Source organism: Aspergillus lentulus (assembly GCF_001445615.1).
Source record: "Aspergillus lentulus DNA, contig: Alt09, strain: IFM 54703, whole genome shotgun sequence".
Lineage (NCBI taxonomy): Eukaryota > Fungi > Ascomycota > Eurotiomycetes > Eurotiales > Aspergillaceae > Aspergillus > Aspergillus lentulus.
Window position 1 is genome coordinate 887,329 of NW_028322117.1, and position 27,427 is coordinate 914,755.

At 48.8% G+C, this 27,427-nt stretch overlaps 6 protein-coding genes across 6 annotated transcripts; 2 read left to right on the forward strand and 4 right to left on the reverse strand.

Moving 5' to 3' along the window:
• Positions 1-701: 701 nt before the first annotated feature.
• On the reverse strand, positions 702-2,626 carry ALT_5115 (putative RSC complex subunit Sfh1; the record flags this gene model as incomplete). Its single annotated transcript, XM_089599867.1, has 4 exons — positions 702-813; positions 873-957; positions 1,039-2,192; positions 2,283-2,626. The coding sequence occupies 4 exons, from the start codon at positions 2,624-2,626 to the stop codon at positions 702-704; spliced, it is 1,695 nt and encodes a 564-aa protein (XP_089455744.1).
• An 878-nt stretch (positions 2,627-3,504) lies between these two features.
• Positions 3,505-5,365, reverse strand: ALT_5116 (putative general stress response protein Whi2; the record flags this gene model as incomplete). Its single annotated transcript, XM_033555462.2, has 7 exons — positions 3,505-3,525; positions 3,574-3,838; positions 3,889-4,238; positions 4,307-4,442; positions 4,509-4,545; positions 4,651-5,189; positions 5,346-5,365. The coding sequence occupies 7 exons, from the start codon at positions 5,363-5,365 to the stop codon at positions 3,505-3,507; spliced, it is 1,368 nt and encodes a 455-aa protein (XP_033411353.1).
• Positions 5,366-6,066: 701 nt separating this feature from the next.
• Positions 6,067-11,818, reverse strand: ALT_5117 (putative protein kinase Scy1; the record flags this gene model as incomplete). Its single annotated transcript, XM_033555461.2, has 5 exons — positions 6,067-7,182; positions 7,250-8,129; positions 8,222-8,464; positions 9,068-10,322; positions 10,372-11,818. 5 exons carry the CDS (start codon positions 11,816-11,818, stop codon positions 6,067-6,069), a joined length of 4,941 nt encoding a protein of 1,646 aa, XP_033411352.2.
• An 812-nt stretch (positions 11,819-12,630) lies between these two features.
• Positions 12,631-14,053, forward strand: ALT_5118 (branched-chain amino acid aminotransferase, cytosolic; the record flags this gene model as incomplete). Its single annotated transcript, XM_033555459.2, has 4 exons — positions 12,631-12,865; positions 12,932-13,229; positions 13,280-13,978; positions 14,041-14,053. The coding sequence occupies 4 exons, from the start codon at positions 12,631-12,633 to the stop codon at positions 14,051-14,053; spliced, it is 1,245 nt and encodes a 414-aa protein (XP_033411350.2).
• Positions 14,054-21,073: 7,020 nt separating this feature from the next.
• On the forward strand, positions 21,074-21,907 carry ALT_5119 (bZIP transcription factor; the record flags this gene model as incomplete). Its single annotated transcript, XM_033555458.2, has 2 exons — positions 21,074-21,248; positions 21,315-21,907. 2 exons carry the CDS (start codon positions 21,074-21,076, stop codon positions 21,905-21,907), a joined length of 768 nt encoding a protein of 255 aa, XP_033411349.2.
• Positions 21,908-26,246: 4,339 nt separating this feature from the next.
• Positions 26,247-27,335, reverse strand: ALT_5120 (casein kinase II subunit beta; the record flags this gene model as incomplete). The annotated part of the gene is made up of 1 exon (XM_033555457.2): positions 26,247-27,335. The coding sequence occupies one exon, from the start codon at positions 27,333-27,335 to the stop codon at positions 26,247-26,249; it is 1,089 nt and encodes a 362-aa protein (XP_033411348.2).
• Positions 27,336-27,427: the final 92 nt, after the last annotated feature.

A 27,427-nucleotide genomic window follows, 5' to 3' on the forward strand; every position in this document is an offset into this window, starting at 1 on the left:
ATGCTATGACGATTGATCGATTTCTAGTTTGAGAGCATTCCTTTTATCACGTTCTATGCCGAAGCTGGCCGAACGGCCCGAAAGTCATCCATGGCGAGACCTGTAACTGAGCTTTAAAAGCACGCCGCGCTCCACAAAATACTACAGAAACAGTCTGAGATTGACTTGCTTCAAATGACCAATGAAAAGTATATCGGACAACACCTGGAGAGACCCCAGTAGAAAGTGAAAGAGGTGCCGGTATTGAAAACCGATCAGGTGAAATGGTTCTCTTTCAGAATACAGCTATAGAAGTAAATGGTTTTCAAACAAATCCGACCAAATGATGCTCGATTCCACAAGAAAAAGCAACGTTTCAGACAACGGGCCGGCAGCTAATGCTGGTAAGGGTAATTAAGCTCGAAAATTGTAAAGTCAAAATCATATGCGCCGGCGTCCTGCCTCTTTCAAGGTTCATGAGAGATATCGTGCCAAACTCAGGAAAGGGAATGAGAATAGAGAAAAGAAGAAATACATGACTTATGTCCCCAAGCTCATGTAGAATAGCCGTGGGAAGAAAAAGGACAGCTTCATGATCCTAGCCATGGATGAATCCCCCAGAGATAGCGATTGCTGAGTTTGATGATTCGATTGGCCTGGTTTATGAGGAACAAATTTACGCCGCAGCGATGGTCATTCCGGGGAGTAGGTATAGCTGGCAGCTAGCTCTGGTAACTACCGACCAACTGGTACATCGTGGCGATGCAAGTCTCTTGACCATTCCGGGGTGACCTTGTCACGTTCGTACAATAGGCCGCAATTGTGGCAAAGAGTCTAGACATATCAAGTTAGTGGACGACTCGAATCTTAAATTGCTGTAGGAGGAGTCTCACCCTTGGACCAGCAGGACCATCTCGTACTGCCCAGACCGCAGAACCCCATACCATACAGTTGCTACATCTCCAACTCTGACGTTCCCTGAAAGAGAAACACGCAGATTAGCACGAGTCAATGATCACATGATTCACAATCGGCAAGCATACCAATCCGATAATGTACCTCCGCCTCCGCCATATCCAGCCCCCGAACCGGTATCCGGTGTGCCTCGTCCACCAGGAGTGCCTCCCCTTCCCGATGGGCTTAAGCTGCGGAAGCGCCTCTTTCGTTTGCTCCGTTCGCCTCTCCCGAGCGGTGTCTCACTATCGACGTCGAAATAACCGCTGCCCTGTCGCGACATATCTGGTGTGATCCCGGCGGTGGAAGAGAACCGGGCTGTTTCTCGCCGTAGACGTCTGATCTGGCGTTCGCGGTCTCCTTCTCGCTTCTCAATCTCTTCCTTCGAAAGAGTCTCTACCTTGGGTTCCCATTCATCGCCTAGTCCTTCGGGATCATACCGCCAACCAGCCTCGGTGCCATTGGCAGCTTGGTTATCGATCTCATTTCCGTACCCCCCCATGCCACTGATCATTCCTCCGCTCTCACACACTTCCTTCTTCAATTTCAAGACAGCTTCGTAGATACCATGCGCAATGGCTCCAACCCACTCACCGCCCAGGCCTAGGTCGGCGCAGGTGACTTGCGCGAATTCCTCAGCCATGCCGGGAGGGTGTAACAATGACCACTCGAACTTATCTGTGTACAGCCTGTTCTGCAAATTAATGTTGAGGTTGATTAGGCACCGATATGCATCATCCGGGTTTAGTATACTGTCGTTAACTAGTGCCTCTTTTGTTACCGATACACCAATCGCTCTGTTGTCGGGTGTTGCAGCTTGCGTAGGAACTGGCGTTGCGGACACATCCCGAGATGGATTTGTCTGCGAAGTGGGAGCGGGCTTCAATTGTGTACTTTGAAATAATGGATGTAGCGCAACACCGGCGTACTCCTCTAACTGCTGGCGTATCTGATTGCTGATTGCCAGAGTCATCGCTTGGGGGTTCGGTAGGTCCAAGTCTCGCACGAAGCCCATCGCAAATTCTTCAGGAGTCGCCAGAGCTTCATGAAGGTTCCACAGAAATGTATCTTTGATGCGGAAGGCGGGCAGGGGATCTGGTCTTCGGTATCCGGGAAGGGTAGGGTTGATACCAGGATCCACCACACCTCGCGGCAAGGGAAAGGGCTCGAGAGGCTGATGCGCTGGGACCTCCAAGTCGATACGAATCGGTATGAGGGTCAGAGGGAGCTGCGCTTGAATTTGTAGCTGGTCGGCACAACTGTTGTAGCACGAAAGGTTAGGTCAGCTCGGTCGTGAATGCGTTCCAGCGGGCAAGCAAGCCCGGAGAAACGAGTCAAACAATACATACGCTGGTCGTAGCATCCTCTTGATCATCCAGTCGCGGAAAACTCCCTGGACCTCCACAGGGGCATGGATTTCTTTTCCCAACTTCTCCGCCAAGGGGGTCTTGTCTGTCGCCGACTCTTCGCGCCGTAGACTTCTTAGACCAGTGGGCCTTCTGGGGCCTTCACTGTCATCAAAGTCATCATCGTCGAAGCCATCCTCTGCATAGTTCACCGCAGTAGTGCCTCGTTTCGTCGTTCGCGGCGTCGGGCCAACTTGAGTCTGCGGAATGACCGGTGTGAGCAATGCGTTCCCGTACTGGCGTATTCGAGGAGGGTAGGACGTGATATAGCCTCTGAGGGGGGACATGTTGGCCGATTAGGAGGACAAAACCATGTCCCTCGCGAAACGTGCAAGAAGAGGTTGCTGGAAATGCGAATCAACAATGGCGTCGAATTCAGCTGAGCGAGGAATTGAATTTGATTGAGACAGTGTTCTGCGAATGTGATCAATGCAGTCGCCTCAAGAGTCCGACGACTCTTACTGGATTTGCGATGTCCTGCAACTTTGGTCTGTCGAGTTCGATACCAAACAACCTGATCTTCAGAGAGGTTATGCTAAAGCTCCTTCTGTATGGTGATCGCGGTCAATGCTCCGCCTTTTTTGCCTTGTCGCGTTTCTGATGTACGCTAGACCAAATCCAACAGCATAGTCACGTGCATCACATAATGGAGAGTTCTAATGACAATTATAGATCAAAGTGACGAGGAGATCAGTACAAGGGACTTCTATCACTATTTTCTGATTATGGGGAGATCTGAGCTTGAAAACTACTAGAGCTGGAATATTAAACCAAAAACTAAAAAGGCAAAGCCAGTGCTCTTGACTTATTTTAGCCAACACCTCTGACAAATTAACAACTATTCATGATGTTGATGGAAAGAGGTTATGTGAGTTATATGTATGACATAGGGAAAAAGGAGGAAAGCAAAGAAAGTAATGCATGGAGTCACGCCAGCTAGTGAAGACAATGAGCAGAATACACAAGCGCCCAATGAATTGAATACGCCAATTCGCTTGTCTGATGCAGACATGGAAATAAGGGGGATATCGTCAACCTGGCAAATGAAAAACTGAAGCGACGCGTTAAGGACAAGGGCTGATTTTTGTTTTTATCTGTACAGCGTCACGGAGGGGATAAACAGAGGATGCGCTGGCTGCAAACGTGTCGAATCACAGGACGAAAACTATCGGAGTCCAATAACGCTCTGTCGAGGATTAGAACCATGGCGATATACCAGAGCAACCTAACTTACCATTTCAAGCGTCCAAACTCTCCGAATCCACACTTTTACTTTGCCTTCGACGCCCTCGACATTTTCCAGTTCGACACCCTCCCACCAGCATCTCCTGGCTGGTTTTCTCCAGAACAATAAAAGTTTCTGCGCCATGCCGACCGCATTATTATTGGAGAGATCACCTCTGACGTCGGTGCGAAGTTTAGCCAATGCAAGGCTGCAAATGACCGCCTTGTTGGGTTCGGGAGCACGGTGACCCCACCGGTCGTCTCTCTCAAAACCACTGCACTCTGTGAATATACTTGCAGATTTGATAGAGTTTGATGTACTTACCCTGCAGTGAGCATCTCAATAAGATGCTGCTCCGTCGATCCAGGCTCATCGCTCTTCTTCAGGCCGGAAAATATCCCATCTTGTTGAAGAAGTGCCCTGCCCACGGCACGTTTGACCTCCATCATCTCCGTATGGTCGATGTCAGGACGTGGTGGTATCGCATAGAAATCGAGGTCCTCACGTAGGACGATGATTCCGGCCCGATCTTGCAGTATGTCTCTTGGTGATCCCAGCACCGTTTCAGACATCTCTAATTCCGGAGAAGTCGAGGCTGAAGGTGAAGATGACGGGATCGACTGAGCAACCGAACGGAAGAAATCTAACATGTACTGGAGAGATGTGGGATCATACTAAGAGGGCAATTGTGAGCCATTGTCATCCATTTAGACAAAGGGAATGGCGGGAAGACTTGACGTACGTCAACGGGATAGATGTCACCCTCTTGAAATGAGCCCATATGTCCATCAGGCAGAAGACCGTTGGGAAACAGTGACAGAAGGACAAATTCAGGCAGGGTCAACAGCTCATCTCTCGAGAGTGTAAACCGAGTACCTCTATGTTACGAATTAGTATTTTAAGAGAACAGTTTTTGTATGGCTGTCACAAGAATGTGCCCTCACCGCAATTCAAGAGTGATATGCTCGTCACCACCGATGTCTAAAGTTCGCAGAACAGACTGTTAGTTATACTCGAATTACAAAAACTGCGTTCGTCCATCGCAATTCCATTCTATCAATAGCCAAAGACGACAGAGTTGCATACCTCCTAATGTGTTGATAGGCGGCCCTCCTGCCTGTTGCACCTGAGTGATAATACTCGACGGGCCTCCTGCCGCAGCCATCACGTATGTGAATGATTCAATGGGACTTGACCCTTCAGTGTATGGTGGAGGGGGTTCTCCGTCCTCCGCTGATTTCGCGCCGGAGGATTCACCTTTTTGAAAAAAGGCTTTGGTTTCCGCAACTATAGGCGATGAAGAATCGTGGTATTGGGTCCCTTCGAGCAGAGGTTGAGGAGCAGGTGTTGAGAGAGTATCCGAAGCAGACTCGGTGACAGTAACCTTTGCGTGACTATGATCAGTCACAGTATTGAATACAAGTGATGAGAAAGGCGGCGGACGAGACGAGACGAAGCTGGAGGAGGAAGCTTCCGAGCAGGGGGAATGCGGAGGCGGTGCGGTATAGAAGTCGTCGTCGTCTTCTTCCTCCACTTGAGGATACGTTAGGTGAGGAGGCCGCGCCGTGATGGGCGAGCCAGTGAAGCTTAATTGCCACAGCAAGGTGTCCAGGTGTCGAGGTTTTCTTCACAAGAAGCGTTATCGAAGAAAGTTGGCTTGAGGTCCTGTCTGAGCTGCAAAGATAAGATCGATTTTGACAGCGGTCCCGTTGATCTAAGGGATCGAGACTCAAAGTACCGGGTTCCTTGTCGATCAGGAGGCTTCGGAAATGCTCACAAACATAGGGGTCACACGGACCATGAATATTCAGAAATGATTCAATCAAAAGCCGTCATATATTCCTTTTCTGGATATGACACCTATAAGATAAATGCGACAGAACAAAGAACATCAATGATTCCCGGCAGGGGCGATTGAAGAGGAGGTGGGAGTACTCCGTAGTCTAGAGGAGGCGCTTAGGATGGAGAACGTCAGTAGCGTAGTTCCCATACAAAGTTACTGCTCACATTTCAGCAATATACAGAGTACTATTCTTTCAAATACTTGGAGTCAATGATTTGTATACATTTTTATCTCCCAAGATGAATGGAGTTCTATTTTTCACCAAATTACTGTACTAGATAGATCTCAGAGGGGAATAACAGCGTTGAAGATGGAAAGATACCAGCTCTTTATCAACAATCACATGATCTGAAGCTATCACCATAACATCCCGAGTTATCTACAGAGTACTGATGCCATGGTATTACTATGTCCAGCTGAAAATCCCCTGGATTGGTGTTATTAGCTAATCATGTTATTTGAGATAAATCAGAATGCCTTTGACTGTTAGGCTCTTTGTTACATCACCGTCTCTATCCAATCCTTGATTGACAAGTATTGTGGTATGTATTGCATTATATGTGGTACTGTTGAACCATACATGCCTTGATGCCAACATTCGCAGGATTTGGGAAGTCATGAACTGACCGCTAATCAGTTCGTCCACAGAGCCTTGGTATTTAGACCTTGCGTTCAACGAAGCTCTGAATCATGCCCTCGAGGGTGGGCTCATATTCCTTCAAAGTTACCTCGTCTCCATTTAAGATCGTGTTGCCCTGCACAAAGATCTTACGAGGAATCTTGTTCTTCAGAACAATGTCGCGCACCTTGGTACCCCACCACTCATCCACAGAGGTGATGTCGTCATACAACTTCTTGCCCGCGTCTATATCGGCAGTGCATTTGTGGATGTGTAACTTCTGCAGGTATCTTTCTACCGCAGGACGTCCGTGAGTCAGGATCTTGGATCGATCCAAATGAATCTCTAAATCGGACAGGTCTTCCTTGCTGTAAACAAGTCTAACAAAGTCATCACCAGCGTCGAGAAAAGTCCGAAGAATGCTGTAGCGAGCCTGCATATGAGCCTGGCCCCACTTCTGGGTCTTAGGATCCCAGAATTCAAGGGCGACCAGACCAGCGCGAGCCATTTGCAGATATGCAGCGAATAGGACATCGCCAGCCTCATTGTTGAGGTCAACCTGCCCGTCGCCAAATCCGAAGATCTTCAGAATCTCGAAGTCGCAACTAAGTACCATAGCCACGCACTCGGCTCGGCACTCCTCATATGAAGATGCGATGGCCCCAAAGACAGAACTCCAAGTCTGACCAGGCTTGTACCAGGTGGTGACTGGTTTGTTTGTGACTGGACTCACAGGTGGGTTTGATACATCGAAGTTATATTTTCCGGGAGCCGTCTCCTGCAGTAATTTTCCTGTTCCATGCCCAAGAAGTTCGTGAATGCCTACTTGCACCTCGAATGCCGGATCGCGGCATCTGCGGTAAACCTCCAGGTCTTTCTCGGGGATAAAGGGCACAGGCTCATTCGGGGCTTTCGCACTCAGAACATTCCCGAGTGACACGTTTTTGAAGCCTAGATTTTGGCGGATGTCGTCATAGTTTGGTAGGTTGATGCCGGCGGGGATACCAGAAGACTGAAAGCTTAAGACTTCCAGGGACGTGAAGTCTGGACTAAGAAACTTGTCCTTCTCGAAATCCTTGCTCCACGGGAGTTTAGGTATCATGCTCTCCGCACTATCCACCAACTTTCCGAAAGCGCGGGTGCGCTCCAAATTAACCTGCAGATGTTAGTAATCCGAAGTCAAACTAACCACCTGAAATAACTTGTCGTAGAACGTGACTCACCAATGCTACAAATCCTTCCCACTCTCCCCTTACTCCGTGGGGGTCTCTGTATGTCTCCACGAAACCTAGATTGGTCTCCAACACCGGCTTCTGATCCTTCACCCAAATGCGCTGAGCCACTTTGAAAGCTTCAATTGACCCGGCACCGAAGGAAAGAGCATAGGCATCGAGCATCCGCTTCTGGTTCTCATTGGCTGAGTTCAGAGAAGCCTGTTTAACACTGTGGGCAATCTTTGCCATCTCCTCCCTATGATCACCAAAGATAAGTTGAACTTTCTTTCCCTTTAACTTGCCATCCAGGTCTAGAGACTGAATGTCGCCGAGGTCCCGGTCTCTGGACGGAGGCGAGGAGACACCCGAAGCAATCCATAGCTCGAAATCGCCAGACGGCAACTTCTTAAGCCGTGTATTCTCCATCGGCAAGCCCTTCTGCTCCATCAGGTCTCCAATGGCTGTAATCTCATCCTTGGTGATCGAAGGAGAATCAGGGTAGTAGGTGGTCATATGGCCGCCTTCAGCATAACCCAGATGCATGAGCGACTGGTTACTTGTCTCATAGATTCCACCGCCGGTGCTGTTGGCCTTTTCGAACGCAGCTTTTGTATCCGGCGTTATGGAGGCCAAAGCCTCAAACGCGGCAACAGGCAAGCGAGGAATAAACTTTGAGTCACCAAAGCCCTTATAGTTACCGCAATTTCCAAGAAATTGAGCGGCGTACTCTAAGAAGAAGCGAAGGTGTTCGTCGCTGACTTTCGTCTTCTGGGCGAGACTGGCCCAGTCACCATCACAGGCATTGTAGAGGGCGATAATGAGATCGTAGATCGGCTCTGACTCGGGTGAGACTTGCCGTAGTGTGATGCGGGTACCTTCAAAAGCAGCTCTGTGATGAAGCGGCCATACTACTCGTTAATCAATGTCTTTGCAAATAGCTAGTGGGATTTTAGTAAAGAGTCCAGATAGACGAAGACGAACCTGCTCAGGTAGTGGGCATATTTTCTAAGCTTCCCATCCTTAAGAGTATCGAAGTGTGACTTGATCTCCAGCCGTACTACAGTCGGAGGTGAGTCGGCCAGATAGTGTTGCTTGGTTTTGTCATCCATCATGGTATTAGAGGCGGCTTCTGTAGACGTCGAAGGAGGGATGAAGCTTGAAAAGGAAGGAGTCAAAGACGAGAAATTGAATCGTTGAGTGAGAAGCGCCGAGCGAGGCAGACAGCTGAGGGGTAAAAGAGAAGTGGTAGTTGTAGTAGATGGGCGGTGGATGGAGAGCAACCGGTGATTCGACGGCAGACGCCTTAAGGCAGCTAGAAGAGGGAGCATTCCTGGAGCTGTTTAGGTAGGACGTCACCACTAGCTACCTACTTACCTCACTATCTACTGACTCTTAAGTCTCCGACTAAGCTAAGGTTGGGCCTCTTTCTTGGCGCAAGTGGGGAAGCCAACTGGTGCCCACTATTCCCTAATCGATGTATGGAGCAAGTACAGCACCAAGATACCTACGCTGCACTGCTGGTTTCTCCGCCGCCGTAATTGAGTCAGAAAATGTGTGCTGTATGTTGTCCGACTCCCTAAATAGAAATTCGCCCACTTGCAACATCGTCGCGTGTGTGGACGGAGATCAAGAGAAATCTATGATAACTTTTAACGGCTCGCTGCTCCCTCAGGACTGAAAATCATCAGGAATCATAAGTCGTAGAACAAAAGCAGTCAATATGGTGAAAAATGTACGAGAAATGAGAGCTAGCTCAAAATGAAAAGGGTATAGAAGCAAGCGAAGTTCTTGGTAAGAAGGCAACATATTCATAATAAGCTTTCATACTTGTCCAGACCTTGCTTCTGTGTAGTCTGCATTGAGGTTGACTTGGGGTTTAAGGAGTTGGCAGGTGCCGGGGTGTTTCCTACAAGCGAAGCTTTGCCAACGGGAGTCGAACCACCAGGGCTGGCAAACGCCGCCGCCATATTTGGTGCTGATGGAGGAGGTGGAATTGTGAAGGCGGAATACTTGGAGGACTGCTGCGACGAGCGGCCCGAAACCAAACCAGTCATGTTGCCAATGCCATTGCCCTGCATGTTCTGCTGGATATTTGAGGAGGCCGGTAGACTCCAAGCGGTCGATGACGAAGGTTGTAATGCGGGGACCGTCTGGGCCACCATTGGGGATCTCAGTCTCGCAACAGGTTCTAATGACGGGAAAGAGCTCATATTGTAATCGGGCGTGACAGAGCGAGCATTTAGATTGGACTGAGGATCCCCTCTGCTGATCGAAGACCAGGAAAAAACACCGGCAGCCTTACTCTGAGTAGAGATCTGTGGGGCTGGCGCTTGCGAAGCCAACTCCTGCCAACGGTCAAGGCCCTGACTGCCGGGCGTAGTACTCTCTCGACCGAAGACGAGACGTTCAAAGTTGTCCCTGGTGGTATCCACATCAGACTGCATAAGATCGTTTGACATACTGAGAGAGCTTCCAAGTCCGCTCTGAAAGCCAGTAGCCTCCGTTCCCGAAGAAAGCTCCCGCAATTTCTTCGTCTGCTCACGTTCAATCTTTGAGGAAAGGCGTTTGATTACCGTCATATATTCTTCGAATTGACGAAGGCTCAGCAACGGCCCAAGGCTGAAAGTCCACAGGATAGGCAGAACCTCCAGGGCAAGGAAATCAGTGTCGGTCATAGTCCCAATTTGTCCAAAGACCTTCAAGGCGGCCATCATTACGGCTGGTTCTTTTGTCTTGATGGCTTTCAACGACGGGACAAGTTTCTCCTGTATGGTATATTTGTCTAGGATGGAAGACTTGACGGTTGTCGGCTTTTTTACTGCAGCAATGCCACTCAGACCGTCCTCGGAGGCCGCATCGTCGCCAGTGGTACCTCCACAAAGAACAGTGAAGGCTTCAAGGCAGCGCACTTTGATGGCAAGGCTGCTGGTCCGGCTGAATGTGGAGGCGATTGGAGGAAAGACTTCATTCTTAACGGTGCTGAAATCCAAAACGGGAAGGATAACCGGCAAGCATTTGATTGCCGCGTCAACCAGGGAATGGGTTGGCGAGTCCAAACCAAGCCGAATCAGCGGCAAAATGTCTAATAGGGTCAGTCACAAGAGCAAAGGCATGATGAATAGCTGACTCACCGTCCTTGAATTCCTTTCCTGGGCAATTCTCTGCCACAATATTCATGTTCTCTAGCACTACCATTAGACCCGCATCCTTCTTGGAGTCACGCTCCTGAACAGTCCCTTTTCCTGATTGATGCGCGAAGAATATTTCCTTGAGCCGAGGAATAACATTCTCCGGGAGAGTTCGACGTGCGTTTGCAACGCGCTGCAGTATCGCAAAAACATTCTGCAGCGTCAAGGGCAGCATCTCACGATCCTTCAACTCTTCTAATAAAGCGCCCAGGACTTTCCTTTCCAGAACGGTTGGAGGGAACTCGGGTATTACTCGTTGTAATCCTCGCATGAATTGTGATTTTTCATTTGCATTTTTGGCTGGCAGGGACTCCAAAAAGCGGATGGTAGATACCAAGATATTGTCAAAATATTCAGATTGCTGGAATTCCCGGGCATTCAAGCGCTGAGCTGGTCGCCTTGTTATCAATTTAGGCAATAGATGCGACGAGAGATCTTTCGGAATGGTACCCGCGCAGAGGAAATTGTTGCCCTGCGACGGAGTGGATGACGGAGAGCTTAACATCTTCTTGTACAAGCTCAAATTCGAATGCGATTGCAGCGGAGAGACATGGGGCGAATTATAAAGGGCGATGATAACGAGTCCCAGTGAGAACATGTCGGCAGCAGTAGTCACATTAGCGTCCAGCGCGAAGTCCGGGGACGTATAATCAAGATTCAAATGCACTGACTGTGGAAGTCGTGGATCTTGGTAGAGAACCTCTGACAGAGCCAGGGGCGGAAGAGATGATCGAGACTCTGTAGAGCTTGGAGGCCCTGCAAATCCGAGCCCGGAGATTTTCCAGTCGGACTTGGCGTTTATGTAGATGGCTTCAGGATTCAAGTTTCCGTGGACAAGGCCTGCAGACTCATGCAGAAACTCCAGACCCTTAGCTACCTGTAAGAGTCCCTTTTGTATTTCTAGTTCATCAATCTCGAGGTCTCTCCGCCGCCGAGTTCCGTCCGCCTCTTCTACCATGTAATGGCTGGGTCTTGAGCCGGTCCTCGACATTCTCTCTTGCTCATCTTTTTCCCGTAACAAGCCGGCCAAGGACGTGGTAATTGGTTCCGTCACAAACATGAGGCCACCACCACGCGTCTCTTCCACAGGTTCTAATACCTGGAGGATTGATGGATGTCTTAGACGCGCAAGGTTGCTGGCCTCACGCTTTAACCTCTCGACCACATCCTCCTGCAATTTCTTCAATGACGAGCCGGACCGGCTTCCAAGTCCATTTGGTCTGTAATCAAGCACTTTTCTGTCAAATATGAAGACGGAAGCAGTGGTACCCGTTGATTTCTTCTTTCCATCATGTATTCTCCATGGTCCAGAAACCACGGTTGGATGAGGAGATATTTGGTAATTTGCTGATATGTTGGAACTCAGCGTTTTGAGAGCAGAAGAAAACATTTTCTTTCCCAGGGCATCAGAGCCTCAAAAAATAAAATACACTTTGAATGAAGCTAGCTTGTCTCGGCCAGAGGGGAAACACTGCAGATGTCACAAGTCAAGGTACCTGTAGACCAACCGGATGAATCCTTACTGAAAAAAAGTCAAGCATACACAGAATAATAGAGCATGAAAGCTATGACCAGTACCTGAAACTGTTTGTAGATAACGCCATTGACTTTGCTCACAAATTCCACGGAACTTTTGAGGCCATTTGGGCCCCATGCCTGATGTGGACATGCCCCCTATCAATGCTGCGGTGTCAATTATGCTAGAGGTCACGTGAAATGGGCTGCCAAAGGGTTGGCTTATGTCATCCCAACTATAGAGGAACTCCACGTGACGTTTTATCTCCAAAAAGCTGACTAACGGCTATTGCCGGCATTGCGTTCGTCCTGCTGGGCCCGCCGACGTCGGACATGGACTCCGCTGAGAGAACATTTATCCCATCAATTATGAGTTGCAACGCTTGCTATTTTAACATCTGACACCAAGAATCTTCTGATTGAGATTGCTCAGCGCTCTGCACCGGCATTGACTAGTTCGAGGTATGTCACACATTGTTTGATGTATGATAAGCGAACTGGACCTTTCGGAGTTGTCTCTTGGGTCCGGCGGGAGGAGTCATCGCCTCCGCTTTTAAGCTCCATTATTGCCCGGCCACCTAGCACTGTTTTTGCTCTTCCCCATTTCAACGATTGACGAAACTTTTTTGCTGATCTCTGATTTATTCGATCTCGAAGTGCGCAGAGCTGGTCAAATATTGCACGATCATGAGCTCGCTTCGTCAATTGGCCCGTCATCGGGCGTTGCATAGCTTTGCTTCCACGCGTGTTCGAGTTCAGAATCCGGCGACAATACAGTCATGGCAGCGATATTTCAGCGCAACGGCAGCTCCTGCATCTCAACTGGCTGGTCTTGACACTTCGAAGCTCACAATTACGAAGACCACTACACCTAAGGAGCTGCTGGCACCAAAAGATCTTGTGTTCGGAAAGACCTTCACTGGTATGGCTCCTTGTTCTCCGGAATCGGTCGTGCCAATCTAGGCACTAATGCGAATCCTTTTTATAGACCATATGCTTTCCATTGAATGGTCAGCGGCCAACGGTTGGAACGCTCCTCACATCGTTCCGTACCAAAACCTTAGCCTTGACCCTTCGGCTTGCGTGTTCCATTATGCTTTCGAGTGTTTCGAGGGTATGAAGGCTTACAAGGATAAGAAGGGTCAGATCCGTTTGTTCCGTCCAGACAAGAACATGGCGCGCCTTAACAAGTCTTCCGAGCGTATTGCTCTGCCTACTTTCGACGGCGACGCTCTCATCAAGCTCATTGGGGACCTCGTAAGACTGGACAGCAGATTCATTCCTGAGTGGGTAGTGTCATTGTCCGCTTGCACTGGCCGTCGCTGACTTGTGATAGTGCCCGTGGCTACTCCCTCTATCTGCGACCCACAATGATCGGCACTCAAAATACCCTTGGCGTTGGACCACCAGGCTCTGCCCTCCTCTTCGTCATTGCCAGCCCTGTCGGCCCTTACTACCCTACTGGCTTCAAGGCCATTTCGCTCGAGGCTACTGACTATGCTGTCCGTGCCTGGCCGGGCGGAGTTGGAGATAAGAAACTTGGAGCAAATTATGCTCCATGTATTGTACCTCAGTTGAAGGCTGCTTCCCGGGGCTTCCAACAGAATCTGTGGCTATTTGGTGAGGAGGAGTACGTGACAGAAGTTGGCACTATGAACCTTTTCATTGCCTTGAAGAACAAGGAGACCGGACAGAAGGAGCTAGTGACCGCTCCTTTAGATGGGACCATCCTCGAGGGCGTAACTAGAGACTCTGTCTTGGCGCTGGCGCGCGAGAGACTCATACCCAAGGGCTGGACAGTGTCTGAGCGCAAAATTAGGATGTCTGAGGTTGCCGAGGCTTCTGAAGAAGGAAGACTGATTGAAGTCTTCGGAGCCGGTACCGCAGCCATTGTCAGCCCTGTGCGAACCATTAGCTACAGAGGTAAGATGGTTGATTGCGGATTGAAGAAAAATGAGGAGGCCGGCGAGATTGCTCTACAGATGAAGGACTGGATTGAGGGCATCCAGTACGGTGATGAGGAACATCCATGGAGGTAAGTTGATTGTGACCTTCAATCCAATGTGCGCAAGGGTCCCAGACTGACATCGTCCACAGTTATGTACTCTAGCTGGATACTGTTTGATCACGGCCCGATTTTGAATTGCTTTTGCTATCTCACATGGGTTGGAATAGAAAAATATTTTTGTCTCTAGCATCACGGCTTGATTTTGCGAATTTCCGAGACCTGTCTAGCATGGCGCTTCCGTTAGCATGTGTTCGGGTCTGCTTGTGAGTTTGATACATTGGAACAGCCACAATTCAATTTATTACATCGCATCTCGGAGCATCGATCGAGAGGCTGAGGTTTTCACTCTGTTCGCCGTCGGTGAACCAATGCATTTTGAATAGACGTGAGGCGAGATGTAACTTCCTGACCCAGGGGGCAGCTCGTCGCCAAACGAGAACGAGAACGAGATGATCAATACTGCACCATAGCCGCTCTCAAATATGCGATATACGCATAGCCAGCATTCTAGGAATCAGATTCGGCGCAGCTTGTTGAATGTGCTCGCTGGCTTGTTACACATGCCAGTATCGCCGCTGATCTTCTCAGATCGCAGCGGGCGCTGGACGCCTCAAGCGCAGTGCTCAGCCCTGTAGGTACCGGCTACAATGATCATAAAAGCCATCCAAATTGAAGAATTGTATAATCCTTACTTTGCGAAAACTGACACTGTAGCATTGCTGGGCTTGAGGCTAAGAAGTATTGACTTACTTCGAATGGACAGAAGCTGATAAGTGGATTATAACATCTTCACCATCCGCACGACAAACCTTCATGTCGAGTACCGGTCGATCATCCTAGGTACTGCTAGATTGGTGTCTAATCGGACCGTAACAGGGTACCTCCTCCGTACCAAGGCACCCCACCGTAGCAACCTTTACATGACAGGTACCACTCTCAGCATCTTAACCTAATCTGGTATCCGAGTCGGTGCAGTTTGACCGAGTACTCCGTACTAAGGAGTGCCTTAAACGGTCAGGCAAAGATCAAGATGGCGTGCAAGCGAATACCCAAATCCATGTGTCCCATAAACCAACAGTTCTTAGACTTGACCATCTGTTCATTGGACAATTCCAATTGGACTTTCTGCGTCTCAGGGCCCTGGCAGACGCCAATCGCAGGATCTATGACAACCTTCGAATTACTCCCGTCGGTCCAATGTTTTCGTCCGACCCGGCTCGATTTCACAAGGTATGGTAGGTAAGGGTCCTAAGGACTGAAAGCCTCATTGAGACACGCTGGTCACAACCTAAGTACTACCATGGAATCCCCAATGAACGTGGATTATGATTCGCTGGATCGTATTGAAAGCGAAACACAGTCGCAGAGTCATAGTCCACTGAAACGAACGCATTGAATACGCAGCGGTTGCCTTTTATGGGCTAGCCTTGCAGCCATCTTGTTTGCGAACAGGGCTGTGCAGACTATCATAGGCAGAGCGTACGGAGTAGACTGGATAGGTAGTCATCATCCAGGCTGGCGTGTAAACAAATAGACCATGCTGTCTAGTCTGGGACTGCATGAATGACTGACAAATGAGTCCACGTTGCAAGCATCGTGTTGAGATCATTTCCGAAACTGCCAGAGAATGATCGTCGTCGTACAGATTATGGACCGGGCGAAAAGGGGGGGGTGGAACTGTGGAAGGGGGTCTCGCTGAGCCTCATACCCAGTCTCGTTTCATTCGTCCTAATCACGGGGTGGAAGCTGGAGGGGACGCAATTTTCGACTCACAGCCCTTGGATATCGGCTTCTTTTTACTTATTTTTTTACGAATAGCGTCCACAGTTGCATACAGCGTAGTTGCCTATCGTGAAGAATGTGTACAAGTATCACTAAGCTTCAGTATTCATTGTCCTCTCATGATCGTAGGGAGTACCAATAGATAGTCGTTATGGTGGCCCACTAAAGTCCGCAAACCATGTGGGCCGGGAAGACAGTCTTCTCCATGATATGTAAGCCAAAGGGGCTGATCTCATTGTTTTCTCCGTCCGAGTCACCGGAGTTAGGGCAGAGAATCACCGGCCTAGCGCCGTTGATTTCCTAAATTCGCTCAGGAGTGGAAAGTGAGCTACGAATCCAAAAGTACATTCACATACCATAGAGTTTCAAAATGGGACTAATGCAAGGATCAATTGGAGGCAAAGTCTACACTACAGCGCTGAAGAAGTGACAGATTGCGGTTCAATTGACGCGATGAATCCTACAACTGATGAGAAATGAGTAATTTTTCTGACGTCTTGGCTATTGAATTTACAGTATCGTCGGCTAAAGCCGAGTCTTGCATTCCAACGGCGGGCTTGAGGCTCTTGCCATGTAGTTGTACGGGCTTTGATTCGAGCCTTGACATCTGGGCAGAGACCGCACCATTCCACCATTCCACCAATGACCACAAAAACCTACGTATGGAGCGGTTTGGAATTATCAATCAATCTGCGAAGTTACGGCCCCCATCGCCAGATTAGTCAATAACATTAGATTCCATAACATTTTAGCAGGTTCACCTGACTCTCAGCCGCTGCGGATAAATCCTGCCGATGACTAGTGTACACCCTCAGTCTTTAGAGTCCCCGCACTTGAAAGTCTTTTACGGCTCCCCCCGCCGAGCAGCGGATAATATCCACTAATTTTGCTGAGCAATCTAACCTGCCCCGTAGCGGAATGGTCCCGCCAGTGGCCCGTCCATAAGAGCGGGTTTGATTATATCGCTCCAGGCCAGTGGGCTACAGAGGCTTGCAGGCACTGATCCCATTAATAACCTCGCCAACTTTAATGATGAAACGGTTGTCAGAAGTCAAGTCTCTCGGTGCTTAGCCCGTGCATCTTTCTGCACGAGGGACCGGATATGGCGGGCTTAGCGGAGACAAAGTGAGTTGTAGCCGAGAGCATGAGTCTGTGAGACTGCAGAAGTATATTGCAGAGAGAGTGGGAAAGTGCATGAGAATGCGTAAAAATAGTCCTTGAAGTAGTCAATTTATCAACGCTTGCATTATTTGTCATTTTCCGTGATAGTTACCTATGTAGCATGAAGACGACTAGGTATATAGTTTGCTGGTTTCGACCAGTAGTAGGCCGGTAATATATGGTTATGTTGGTTGGGCGGGGAATAATGGCAAGGATTATGGCACGCCTAATCCTTGGACTGGAGATTCGCGCTCAACTACTCGCTGCTCGATGACCCGGATCGTTTGGTGGAATGTGAAGAGCCAAATTAAGATGTTAGGCGGCATATTTACTTTGGGGTGGGGTTGCAAGAAGGGAACCGAGGAGCAGAGTTGGGAGGACACTGGCCTACCCACGAGTTTCAAAAAATTCATTTCAAGGCTGGAAATAATTAAGCCTACATATGCATGACCGGATTATGGGTATTACAAAGAAGAGATCATAATGACTCATGACTGGCGGGCTAAGTCATTTTCGCCCTCCACCGCCCTGGAAGCAGGCTTCTAGATGCTGGGTGGAAGGGTCCGCTGACGAGTCCAACCCATCTCCCTACACTGAGTGGTTCAGACCCCTGCCAGTTGAGATCGGACCCAGTAAACCGGCAAGGATCTTCATAACCACCAGCGGTGAGATGAAGATTCATAATCACTGCTCAATGGCCAGGATAAAGTAAAATTGTGCCTCGTCCGTGTTTGCTCATTGCGTTACACAAACTGTACGAACTTGGCTAAGGAAAACAGGGAGAAACAGCAGCCTTTCGGCCTCCAAATTGAGTATTAGTTGTACATAGGATGCATGGAATTGCCAAGGGCTCGGCAATCAGAAAACATGATTGGCAGACGCGCAAAACATGTCCAGCCGAATTGAGTAAATTTAAACAGCGCTAAAAAAGGAACCAATGAGCTGCAGTACTACTACCTTGTCTCAGCCCTACAGGTGGAGCTTCAGGAATACACTTTGCGGGCAGCTTGCGGTCTAGCGGACGAGCTAGTCCGGTATTGAAGGTTTAGGCGAGTCTTAATTCTTAAGAGTCAATAGCCAAGAAATTGATAAGATATTATCTAAGACCTTGAAACATTAAAGGAATGACAAGATTGGTCGACTACTCCATTTCATGCTAGAAATATTATACGCGAGCTGAATATCTTCCCCCTTTAGGAATAAAACTACGCAGTTAACTTGGTATGCAGTAATTTTTGTCTACCAAACGTTACGGATTTGTTTTGAAGAAAAATACGATAAATAAATAACTAAAGGTATAGAGATTAACGAAACAATGTGAGGGATGATCCTGATGGAGGGCAGGTACTAAACCGGCAGTCGTCCCGTCAAGTTGCTCATTCCTTTATGAGCCTATCTTGCACGAGCTGAAAAAAAATGTCAGAAGGATTAGCCGGAGCCATGTGGCTAGCAAGGCTGTTTGCCTGTGATACAGTGATTCGAGAGCTGATTGTGTAACGGAATGTCAGATGATCAAGTCACTGCCTCTACACTGCGCCCGCATTCCAGAAGATGTTTCTCATTTGATTTCTCGTTTCCGGACCATACAGTAAGGATTAACAGAGTGTCAAAGGTCCTTCAGTTGGCTAGATTTGCTCCGTAGATCAGCTCCATATTTCTCGTATCCCAAACGCACGTTGCGAGAGAGCCAAATTCTTACAATCATGGAAAACAACCCATAAGCCATACCCGTCTTTTACCCACCTGGCTGGAGAAAGGGTGAGATCCTTATCCTTAGTTTGTTGCCAAGATCTAGGGGTTACAACGTGGCAGAAGTCGAGACCGTGCGTCACGCCGTCAGCTGTAATTTTACTCTGTAATCTGGATCACTCTACCTTCACAGATTTGGATTCTTTCCGAGGCCTTTTTAGCTCAGGCCTCGCTGGCACAAGGGTGCAAGGGGCGTCTTGAATGTAAGAGCAGTCCATAAACGGAAATTGGTCTAGACGGCGCGACAGGCTGCCTTCCACTGGCTACTCACACAAATAGGTACCCACAGGGCGCTGCCAAATCAGTCTAGTAGCCGAAGACTAGTACCTAAGTATTCCGTAGTACATGAGTGAATTAGTAGAGGCTCCAAGCCTCCAAGACCCAAACATTAAATGATTTGGACACGCGGCTAGACCGGAAATAGTGGGATTGATGGTCCAACTACTCCGTACGATCATTCCCTTCGAAATTGGGGGCTATACTGGAGGCTTGGAGTGTTACTCAATCAAATTCGCCTAATGTGCGTATTTCATGTAAAATTAGCACTCGGTTCTGACAAGCACGTGGCAGTATGGTTGATTAATGACTCGGAGTCGGAGCCCGTCATGTACCTTTGATGCTTGCACAGAGTGGTGCAATGCAAAACGCCGGATACCATTTCTGACAGGTGAAAGAAGTTCTTTTAATCGCTTCGAGGCATAGACAGCATTTCTATATACATAGGGCTACCCGCACCCCTGAAAATAGAACGTACTACGAACCGGATGATAGACATACAAGATTGGAGAAACCGCAGTAGAACTTGACAGTGAATAGAGCAAATGTTAATTTGGATTGATTTAGGGAGGGTCGCCATTATTGGGAACCGTCATAACTACCATCCATTAATATCCATCTGTGCAACAGTACCTCTAATAATACTATGCTAGTAGGAATACCGTCATCTACTCTATCCAGTCACAATCCATTCCTGTGTGTTGACTCCATTCAGGCCCCCCCAACGGCAAGCCACCCAACATGTTCTAGGGTCGCTTGGTTTCATATTCAACGAGCACTCTGGGACAAATATCCTTTTTTCTTAACTCAAAATAAAGTAGAATGAATGCCACGGGATCTGTTGTATAGGAGCCTTTAGTTATTATTCAGACAAGCCAAACCAGTAGTTTGTATCAAAGCCATATTTAAGAATCTATCAAAGGTCCAGTGGTACACTGCTTCTCCATCCAGCTATACTCTAGCAACATTCTTATCAATCTCAAGACGTGTCATTCATCTCAGCTTCTAAGAATGAGGGGTGCAAGCTAGATAAGAGATAAACCGTCATCGGGGCCTCTTCTGAGTTAGCTTTTTGCGAACTGCATGGCATAGTATCACGGTTATGATTGGTATGGTGCCTCTGCAGCTCGGGAAAGGAGCAACATCGCCAGGTCAAGTAATCATAATGCGCGATGCTTCTATTTCTGAACTGCTCTAGAAAGAATGTTGCAGAAAGCATTACTGTGAATTAAATTATTAAGCCCCTGATGTAGACCCTCAGCATGGCCTGGATATGGAGTACCTACAGTAGTGATTCATATCTCTGTTGGAATGTGGATTGATTGTGATACCTTGAACCACATGGCCATGATTAGGTGGGGGGCGGTAATCCAAAGACTCAGTTAGCACTGCCTGATGTTGTCCTTCCTCCACGCTCCCTGTCCATCCCTCGATTCAGTAGTGTTATTACTCATTCTTCCTAGTCGGCAATCGGTCTGATCTCTAAAACAGCCTCACGCACTTGACATTCCTTCAGCCCAGCTGGCCGACCAGGTCCATTAGTCGTGACGCAGCCCTGCACATCTAGTCTTCCATTCAGGAAGGGTTCCTTACCAACAACACATGGTTCCAGATCCATGCCATGACCCCCCCCCTAGAAGACTAGCGGGTATTTCCAGTTTCCACGGTCCCAAAAAATAATAATCAATGAATGGAAAAATAAAATAAATCCAACAAACATATTACTCAACAATTGAAAATCATTTTTTTTTAATAAAGCAAATTAATTCTCGGAGCTCGGACTTGAGCTGTTATCTACGATTTTATTCATCATCATGGATTGGTTTCGGTCCGGATACAATGGCGGCTTAGCAGCCCATAGCTAGACGCCTGATTCTCCAGCTGATCGACCTTTAGGCTCAGACTTCTTTTAAATACTCTGATGCTTCCTGTTCCCTCTGATGGATCCTGTCTGTTGATTCTGAATTACCGGTTGCAACTTTATCATTAGTCTACATTCTACTTGGTATAGATCACTCAAACCCTCCTAGGTTCTATGATCTGTCCGAGCTTCGGTTGATCTTCCCAAACCATCCTGACTTTATACTTCCTGCCATCTATACTTGCTACTGCGCCTTTAGATTGCTGAACATACCTTCTCTTCCCCGGCACAAGATGCATCGCTCTACGAACAACTCGTACCATCAGTCTTCGAGCTCCCGAAGCTCATCCACCCACGGCTCCAGCAGTGCTTTCAGTCCCAATGCCAACCCTAACGAGGACTGGACAAAGATCTCAGATCTTGCTGAACGTCGACGGATACAGAATCGCATTGCTCAGAGGAACTACCGTGAGTATCTTCCTTACTCACTGACTGGCACTGAAAATGTGTTCTGACGATCTCCGGATGCAACAGGCAAGAAACTGAAGCGTCGCTTGGAGGACCTGGAAAAGAGGGCTGCCTCTGCTTCAGAGTCGCCAGAACGGTCCCACGAGCAACCGGAGTTGCCGAAGCATGCGAATCCTGTCAAATCTCGCACCAGGAACAACCGCTCGTCCAAGTCAAACTCGGAGGCCAGTCACAGTTCCAGGGAACGCCTTCCTCCTTACGACTGCTACAATAGCCAAGACGACCGGGGTGCCATGTTCTCTCACCAATGCACAAGGCAACTGTCAGCCTCACCCCCACCTGTGTTCTCATACCCCTCGTATCCGCACCTGGACCCATACAGACAGTCCAACTATGGCACCTCTCCCGCATACAGTTCGACTTATAGTGACTTGTCGTCCTTCCAAGGGGAGTATGGAACCCCAGTGCCTTCGATCATGCCTGTTGCGATGTCTGCAGGCGGGCCACTGAAGAGACCACATACATATGCGGACGAAGAGATCATCAGTCCCTTCAGTATGAGCTACGCGACTATGGCCGGCATTGACTTGTGTCCGACTTCTCACCATCCCGGTGAATCTAATATTTCTGTAGGTAACCTGTCTTCTGGCCTGCGTTGATGTCATTTGAGCAAAGAAAGGAGTAAGAAAGCTGACATCTGGTTCATTAGATCCCATCTCTCTGTCAATTATTTGCTGAGGATCATTCCTCTGCGTCTACACCCGCAGAGACGTCCATTCTCACGTGTCCTCTCACACCCGAGTCGGACCCGTGCTCCCCGCATTCGTTTCCCTTTCTGTGATTGAGCTGTCGTCGCTTATTTGAGTTGTTGAATTACCGAATTTCTTTTAATGATGTTACGATACGCTTGGCCGGATGGGAGTTCTGAACATTAGGGTGTTGCTCTCCGCGGTAATCTTGGCTTTTTTCTTTCCTCGCTCATTCTGGACTGTTATGCGTTTACGGGCTGAATCGTTCTGCTCGGAGAAGATCTCCTATCATATGACGGTTTCTGGGCTTTCGGATGCCCATGTGGTGATGCATGACTCGGGGCGTTCAATGTTTTACATTAAGAGACGGAAGTTCATCTTAGGAGTTGGAATGGGAATTGGCAGCAATGCTGGGTTGATTCACTCTTCCTTTGTCCATCCACCTTTTGCTCGTTTGTTTCCGTCTTTCGGTTCCACTTGGATTTATTAGAATACCAAATGAAATTGTAACCAAACAATTGGCTTTTACTCTAATCATCACGGCTGCGGAGTTACGGCATGTTGATGCTCCGACTCCTGGACTGTGGGTCGTATGGTAAATCCGGTATGTTGGATGTATTAGCCCGTATTGGTTTTTGGCCCCCAAATCTCCACAAAGTGCACCGACCATACTCCTAATCGGTTAGAGGCATTCATGGGCCTTTTCGTGCGAGGATGCCATTTCCGTGCTATTCGTCTCGAACTTCAGACGGATATTCTCCCTACTCTATATCACCGAACGTGCCCGATTCTTCGGCTACATCTCAGGCCGCGTGCTCCAGAAGGATCAAGGTCCCAGTCAATAAATGAATAAATAGAATACACTATAATCACAGAGACGATTGGCTGGGTTTGGCTGGACCGGAGCGAGTTTCCGGACGATTGTCGATACTGTACTCCTACGGAGTAGTCCGCAAGTAGCTACTCAAATTCCCAGGCAAGAATACGACATGCAAGAATACGACGGTCCATCCGACGCAATCCGTCCTACACCTGATAGGGAGACCGACGACTCAGTAGTTACGGTCCACTGCAGCTTTCCAGTGCCAGGGCCAGAGAAAATGATTGGCTTCGCGCTACAAATTGCGTTGATTCGTTCCCGCTGTCCTTCCTTGTCTGTTGCCATGGGATAGAAGCGATTCTTGATGCGCACCATTATTATTATTATTATTTCTTCAAGAAATTGACTCGCGACAGCAGCCACGGGCCAGTTGCTGGTTGATTCTCAGTGGGGCTCTGCGCAAGTATGTACTAAGTATGAACCATCTAACATGCTGCGCCTCCACAGCTCCAGCCTGATGTGGTACAGTGCATTGGTCAAGGAGACACGGACCACTGGCAAGGGGGAATCAAGCGAATTCGGGCGGCCTTGTACGTCCTGGGCTTTTGCTTTCAACTGTGATCAATTGACCTTGTGCTACATCCATGGAAAGCAGGTGGACGATGTCCTGCTCCCTTTCCGTGTAAGGCAGGAGACTGGAGCAATTAAGACACTCAGGTTACAACTGACAATTGACAACTAGGTGTCCACTGCTGGAGCTATCCTACTGCAGGATTACTCATCAATCAAAGATGCGTCTTGATTGACAATCCATCGAGACAGGATGGGATCATTCTTCCACCTGTCGGTCCTGCACGTTCGATGAGGCTAGCAATTCTACAGAGTAGCTAATTCTTATCTCGACCTGACAGCGCATATGGAGATGCCTCTGCGCAGAAATGGAACCACATGAGAAGAACAATGATTTCTAATCCCTTCGTCTAATTGTCGATTCTGGTTCTACCCTTAACAAGAGCTGTCTTGAAGCTTGACTCGGACCACTCAGGGGCCCAAAACAGCCAAATTTATACTCTTGGTCCCAGCCATCAAACTATTTTCGATCTTGCCTAGGCTGCAATATTGTTTGGGGATGATCGGACTTCATACTGGAAGCTCCGGAACGAGTACAATTCACCGTTTCGAGTCATTGCTGGGCGTTGAGACAGGGTAGTACATCCATCAGGCGCAGACCAACCAGAGTTTGTCAAGACTGTTAGTCTGTTAGATACGAGCTCGCTTCTGGTTGTGTCCTCCAACTCGGCTACGAGCATAGTGTTTTCTCAAACGGAGTTGTCCGTGAATGCTGCAGAGTGGACGCACACGAAACGAAGATCCTTCGATAGCAGCCGTTTGATTGACCAACGACTAGACTTGGTCCTCCGTCGGGTCTTCAGCCTTACACTGTATGTCTGTGCGGATCATGCGGAGTGAAAGTGACCGGCAGGCATCAGTAGTAGTATAGTAGTAAATCGTCAGCAGTCAGCACGGCTCAGCCCTGATTTAGCCGTCTGTCCAGGACAGTCTGACGTTTGCTCGTTGTCGGATTTAGACATCCAGCTTACGATTTAAGCTCGCAAAACTGAATGCTGACGATCCGCTCTAGCGGTTTTTTCTATGCTTTTTCCTTTTTCTCCCTTTGGACTTATCTAATACGATCTATCTTCTGACATCGGGCTGAACAGATGGCCGATTCAAATCCCGAGGCTCCATGGAACCCGCGATTGATAGATCCCGTACCATGCTATGAGACCCTTCCAGCCCTCCACAATCAAAAGGAAAAAGGCAAAAAAGGCAAAATAAAAATAAACTGATTGGCACAGTGCCACGGTGCGATAGAAGGGCGTGTTACATTGTTGTCATTCAACATGGTTACATGGGGAACTCATCCAATCGTTTCAAGTAGCGAGACCCCAAACATCTGGGCTCGTATACGGGTAACCAGTAGAGAGATTGAATTCTCCGTATTGGCTTCAAGGCCCCGTACTCACAGTGAAACAAGTGTCAGGCAGCAGATCGACTGCATACATTATTGTCATTGTGTAACCCAAAGCGGCTCTGAGGAACCTCGTCGATTCGACAAGCTTCACTCGACCCCTCCCAGGCCAAAAGGGGTAGGATTAGGAATAGGAAATAGGTAGGAACAACACGACTTCCAAGACTCGGTTACGGTTACTGCGAAACAGAACTCAAAATAGGTGAACAAATAGCGAGGTATGCAGACAAAGAAACCCAACTCCATCACAGTGTCACAATCACGCCAGCGATCTAGACTATCCATGGCACGCTTGTGCTCCAACCTCGATCAAGTCCTAGTCTATGTAGACAGAGGCTACAGTCCTACGGTCCTACGGAGACGGAGCACGCTGGTACCGACGGCGAAAGCCGAGCGAGCCCCACCCCTTGCATGGAGGAAATATGTAGCAGGAGCAAATAGATTATGCCAGTCCATAGGCGTTCGTTCACTGCTCGACCCCCGAATCCGATGATTGATGATTGCAATCCCTCACGCAGATGGCTATTGACACGGTGACAGTCACAGTGACAGTGACAGAAGACATGCGAATAGGAAATGTTTCACGAAGAATGATGTTGGCTCCGAATCATCTGATGGTATCTATCTGCATTGATTTCAAATGATGACCAAGCATCTCCCTACTCCAGATAAGGTAGATGGTTCAACGTCCACTGCGCAATCACTGAAGATTACGACGTGCTCAACGCCCCATCGCAGCCAGCAATTGACTAACAGATGCAGGTGCCCATTATTACAGAAGAAGGGGAGATGGACTCCACGAGGGGAGCCGATGTATGGTCAGATAAAAGACTCGCACGTTCTGATTTTGATTTGGTCCATCGGTTTCGTTCAGTGACACCTGTGTACCTGTATGAGTCTCGGGGTGGAATGTACCCCAAACCAACTCTCGCAGAGATTAATTCATATATACCTTGCAACATTCGAGGATTGTGGCCTTGTAAGATCTCAAGGTTTGATGTACAGTGCCAAGCTTTATAACAAATCGGACAACTCCATATGATTTTCCTTTTGTACTGTATTGAATTCGATAGGCTGTATGTCATGAACACAAAGAAAATAAAACTCAACGACGCCTTGATGCAGATCGAGAAACAAAGCCTTATGTTCCCCCAGCATTAGAGAGGTCATTCGCATGAGCAGACTGAGGTTTCTTGAGGTAGCCTCCGCACACACACTCTCACACACACACAAATAAAAAAAAACGTCAGTAGATATGAACCAACATGGTGAGAAGAGCAGATAATGAAAATGAAAAGAAAAAGAAAAGCCTTAAGCGATACAGTCCCTATCCACATCACAATGACAAAACCCCAGCCATCGGTATCACAGCTCGATCAGTCGTTTCCTTGAAACATTCAACCCTCCGCACCGTTGATGCTCATCTGGTCGGGATTATGCCGCCGTCTCCGCATGGGCGCTTTCTTCCTAGCTGCAATTGCGGCTGCATTCTGGGCGTCAATGTTCATCTCGGTATCGCCGGCATCGTTCGCTGAACCGTGGATGGCCTCGTACTGCGCCAACTCGTCCAACTCCCGGATATCCGTCGGCTTCATCCGCAGCCACTTCATGCGCGGACCAACTCTGGATCGCTCCGAAACGCGGAATCCGTAAATCTTCGATTCGTAAATCCTACCCGGTCCCAGGCCGGGGCAGAAGTTGACCGTTCGCACGCCGTTAATCTCCGTGGGCTGGTTCGGCGGCGGCAGATCGGGGGTCGCGCGGTTGACCCCAGACGTCAAAGACGAGGATCGAGATTGATTATTTGCATTCGTAGGGGCAGCGGTTAACATGGACGGATCCAGGCGAGGCCCAATGTCCAGGTCGGGGAAAGTCATGAAGAAAAGGTATCCGAACGTGGTCCCGAAGAAGGCCCCATCGACCGAGTGAAAACGACTGTTGGGCGGAGTGTACAGATCCTGACAGCTGGGGCAAAACAGCTTCACGGTCTCTTGTCCAGGCGTGTCGGAGCAGCCCACGGGCAGGACCTTGCTGCCGTTGCAATAGGCGCGCGGACAGACACCAAAGTGCTGCATTTCGTACTTCTCCAGCATCTGCTGGATTCCAGGTCGCGAAGTGATGTAGCGCTGGTGGATGAGGCCGTAGAGCAGTTCCGCAGAACTTTCGATCACACTCAAGTCGCTGGCGACCCGCGCATGCCTCCGGTCCCCAGCTCTGCGGTAACCCGGGGGTCGCTCATCACCGAGAATCTCGTCATCGTCCTCCTCCTCTTCCTCTTCTTCTTCCTCCTCGTCTTCGTCCTCCTCCGGTTCCACGTCCAGAATCATCTCGAGCGCCTCCTTGTACATGGGCACCTGCGACTGCAGACCCGTAAGATTGAAGTCATCCTCGATAAAGTCCTCCGACACCTCTGCGAAGAATTCATGGCCCATCAGCGAGCAGAATGAGGAGATCCATGACTCCGGCGCCCCTTCCGAAGACGACATATCGAACGAGCCGGACTCGGATGACGACGAGGCTGACGATTCAGACAGTTGACTCAGATCCAGCCTGTTCAGGCCGTCGGCCAACGCCGAAC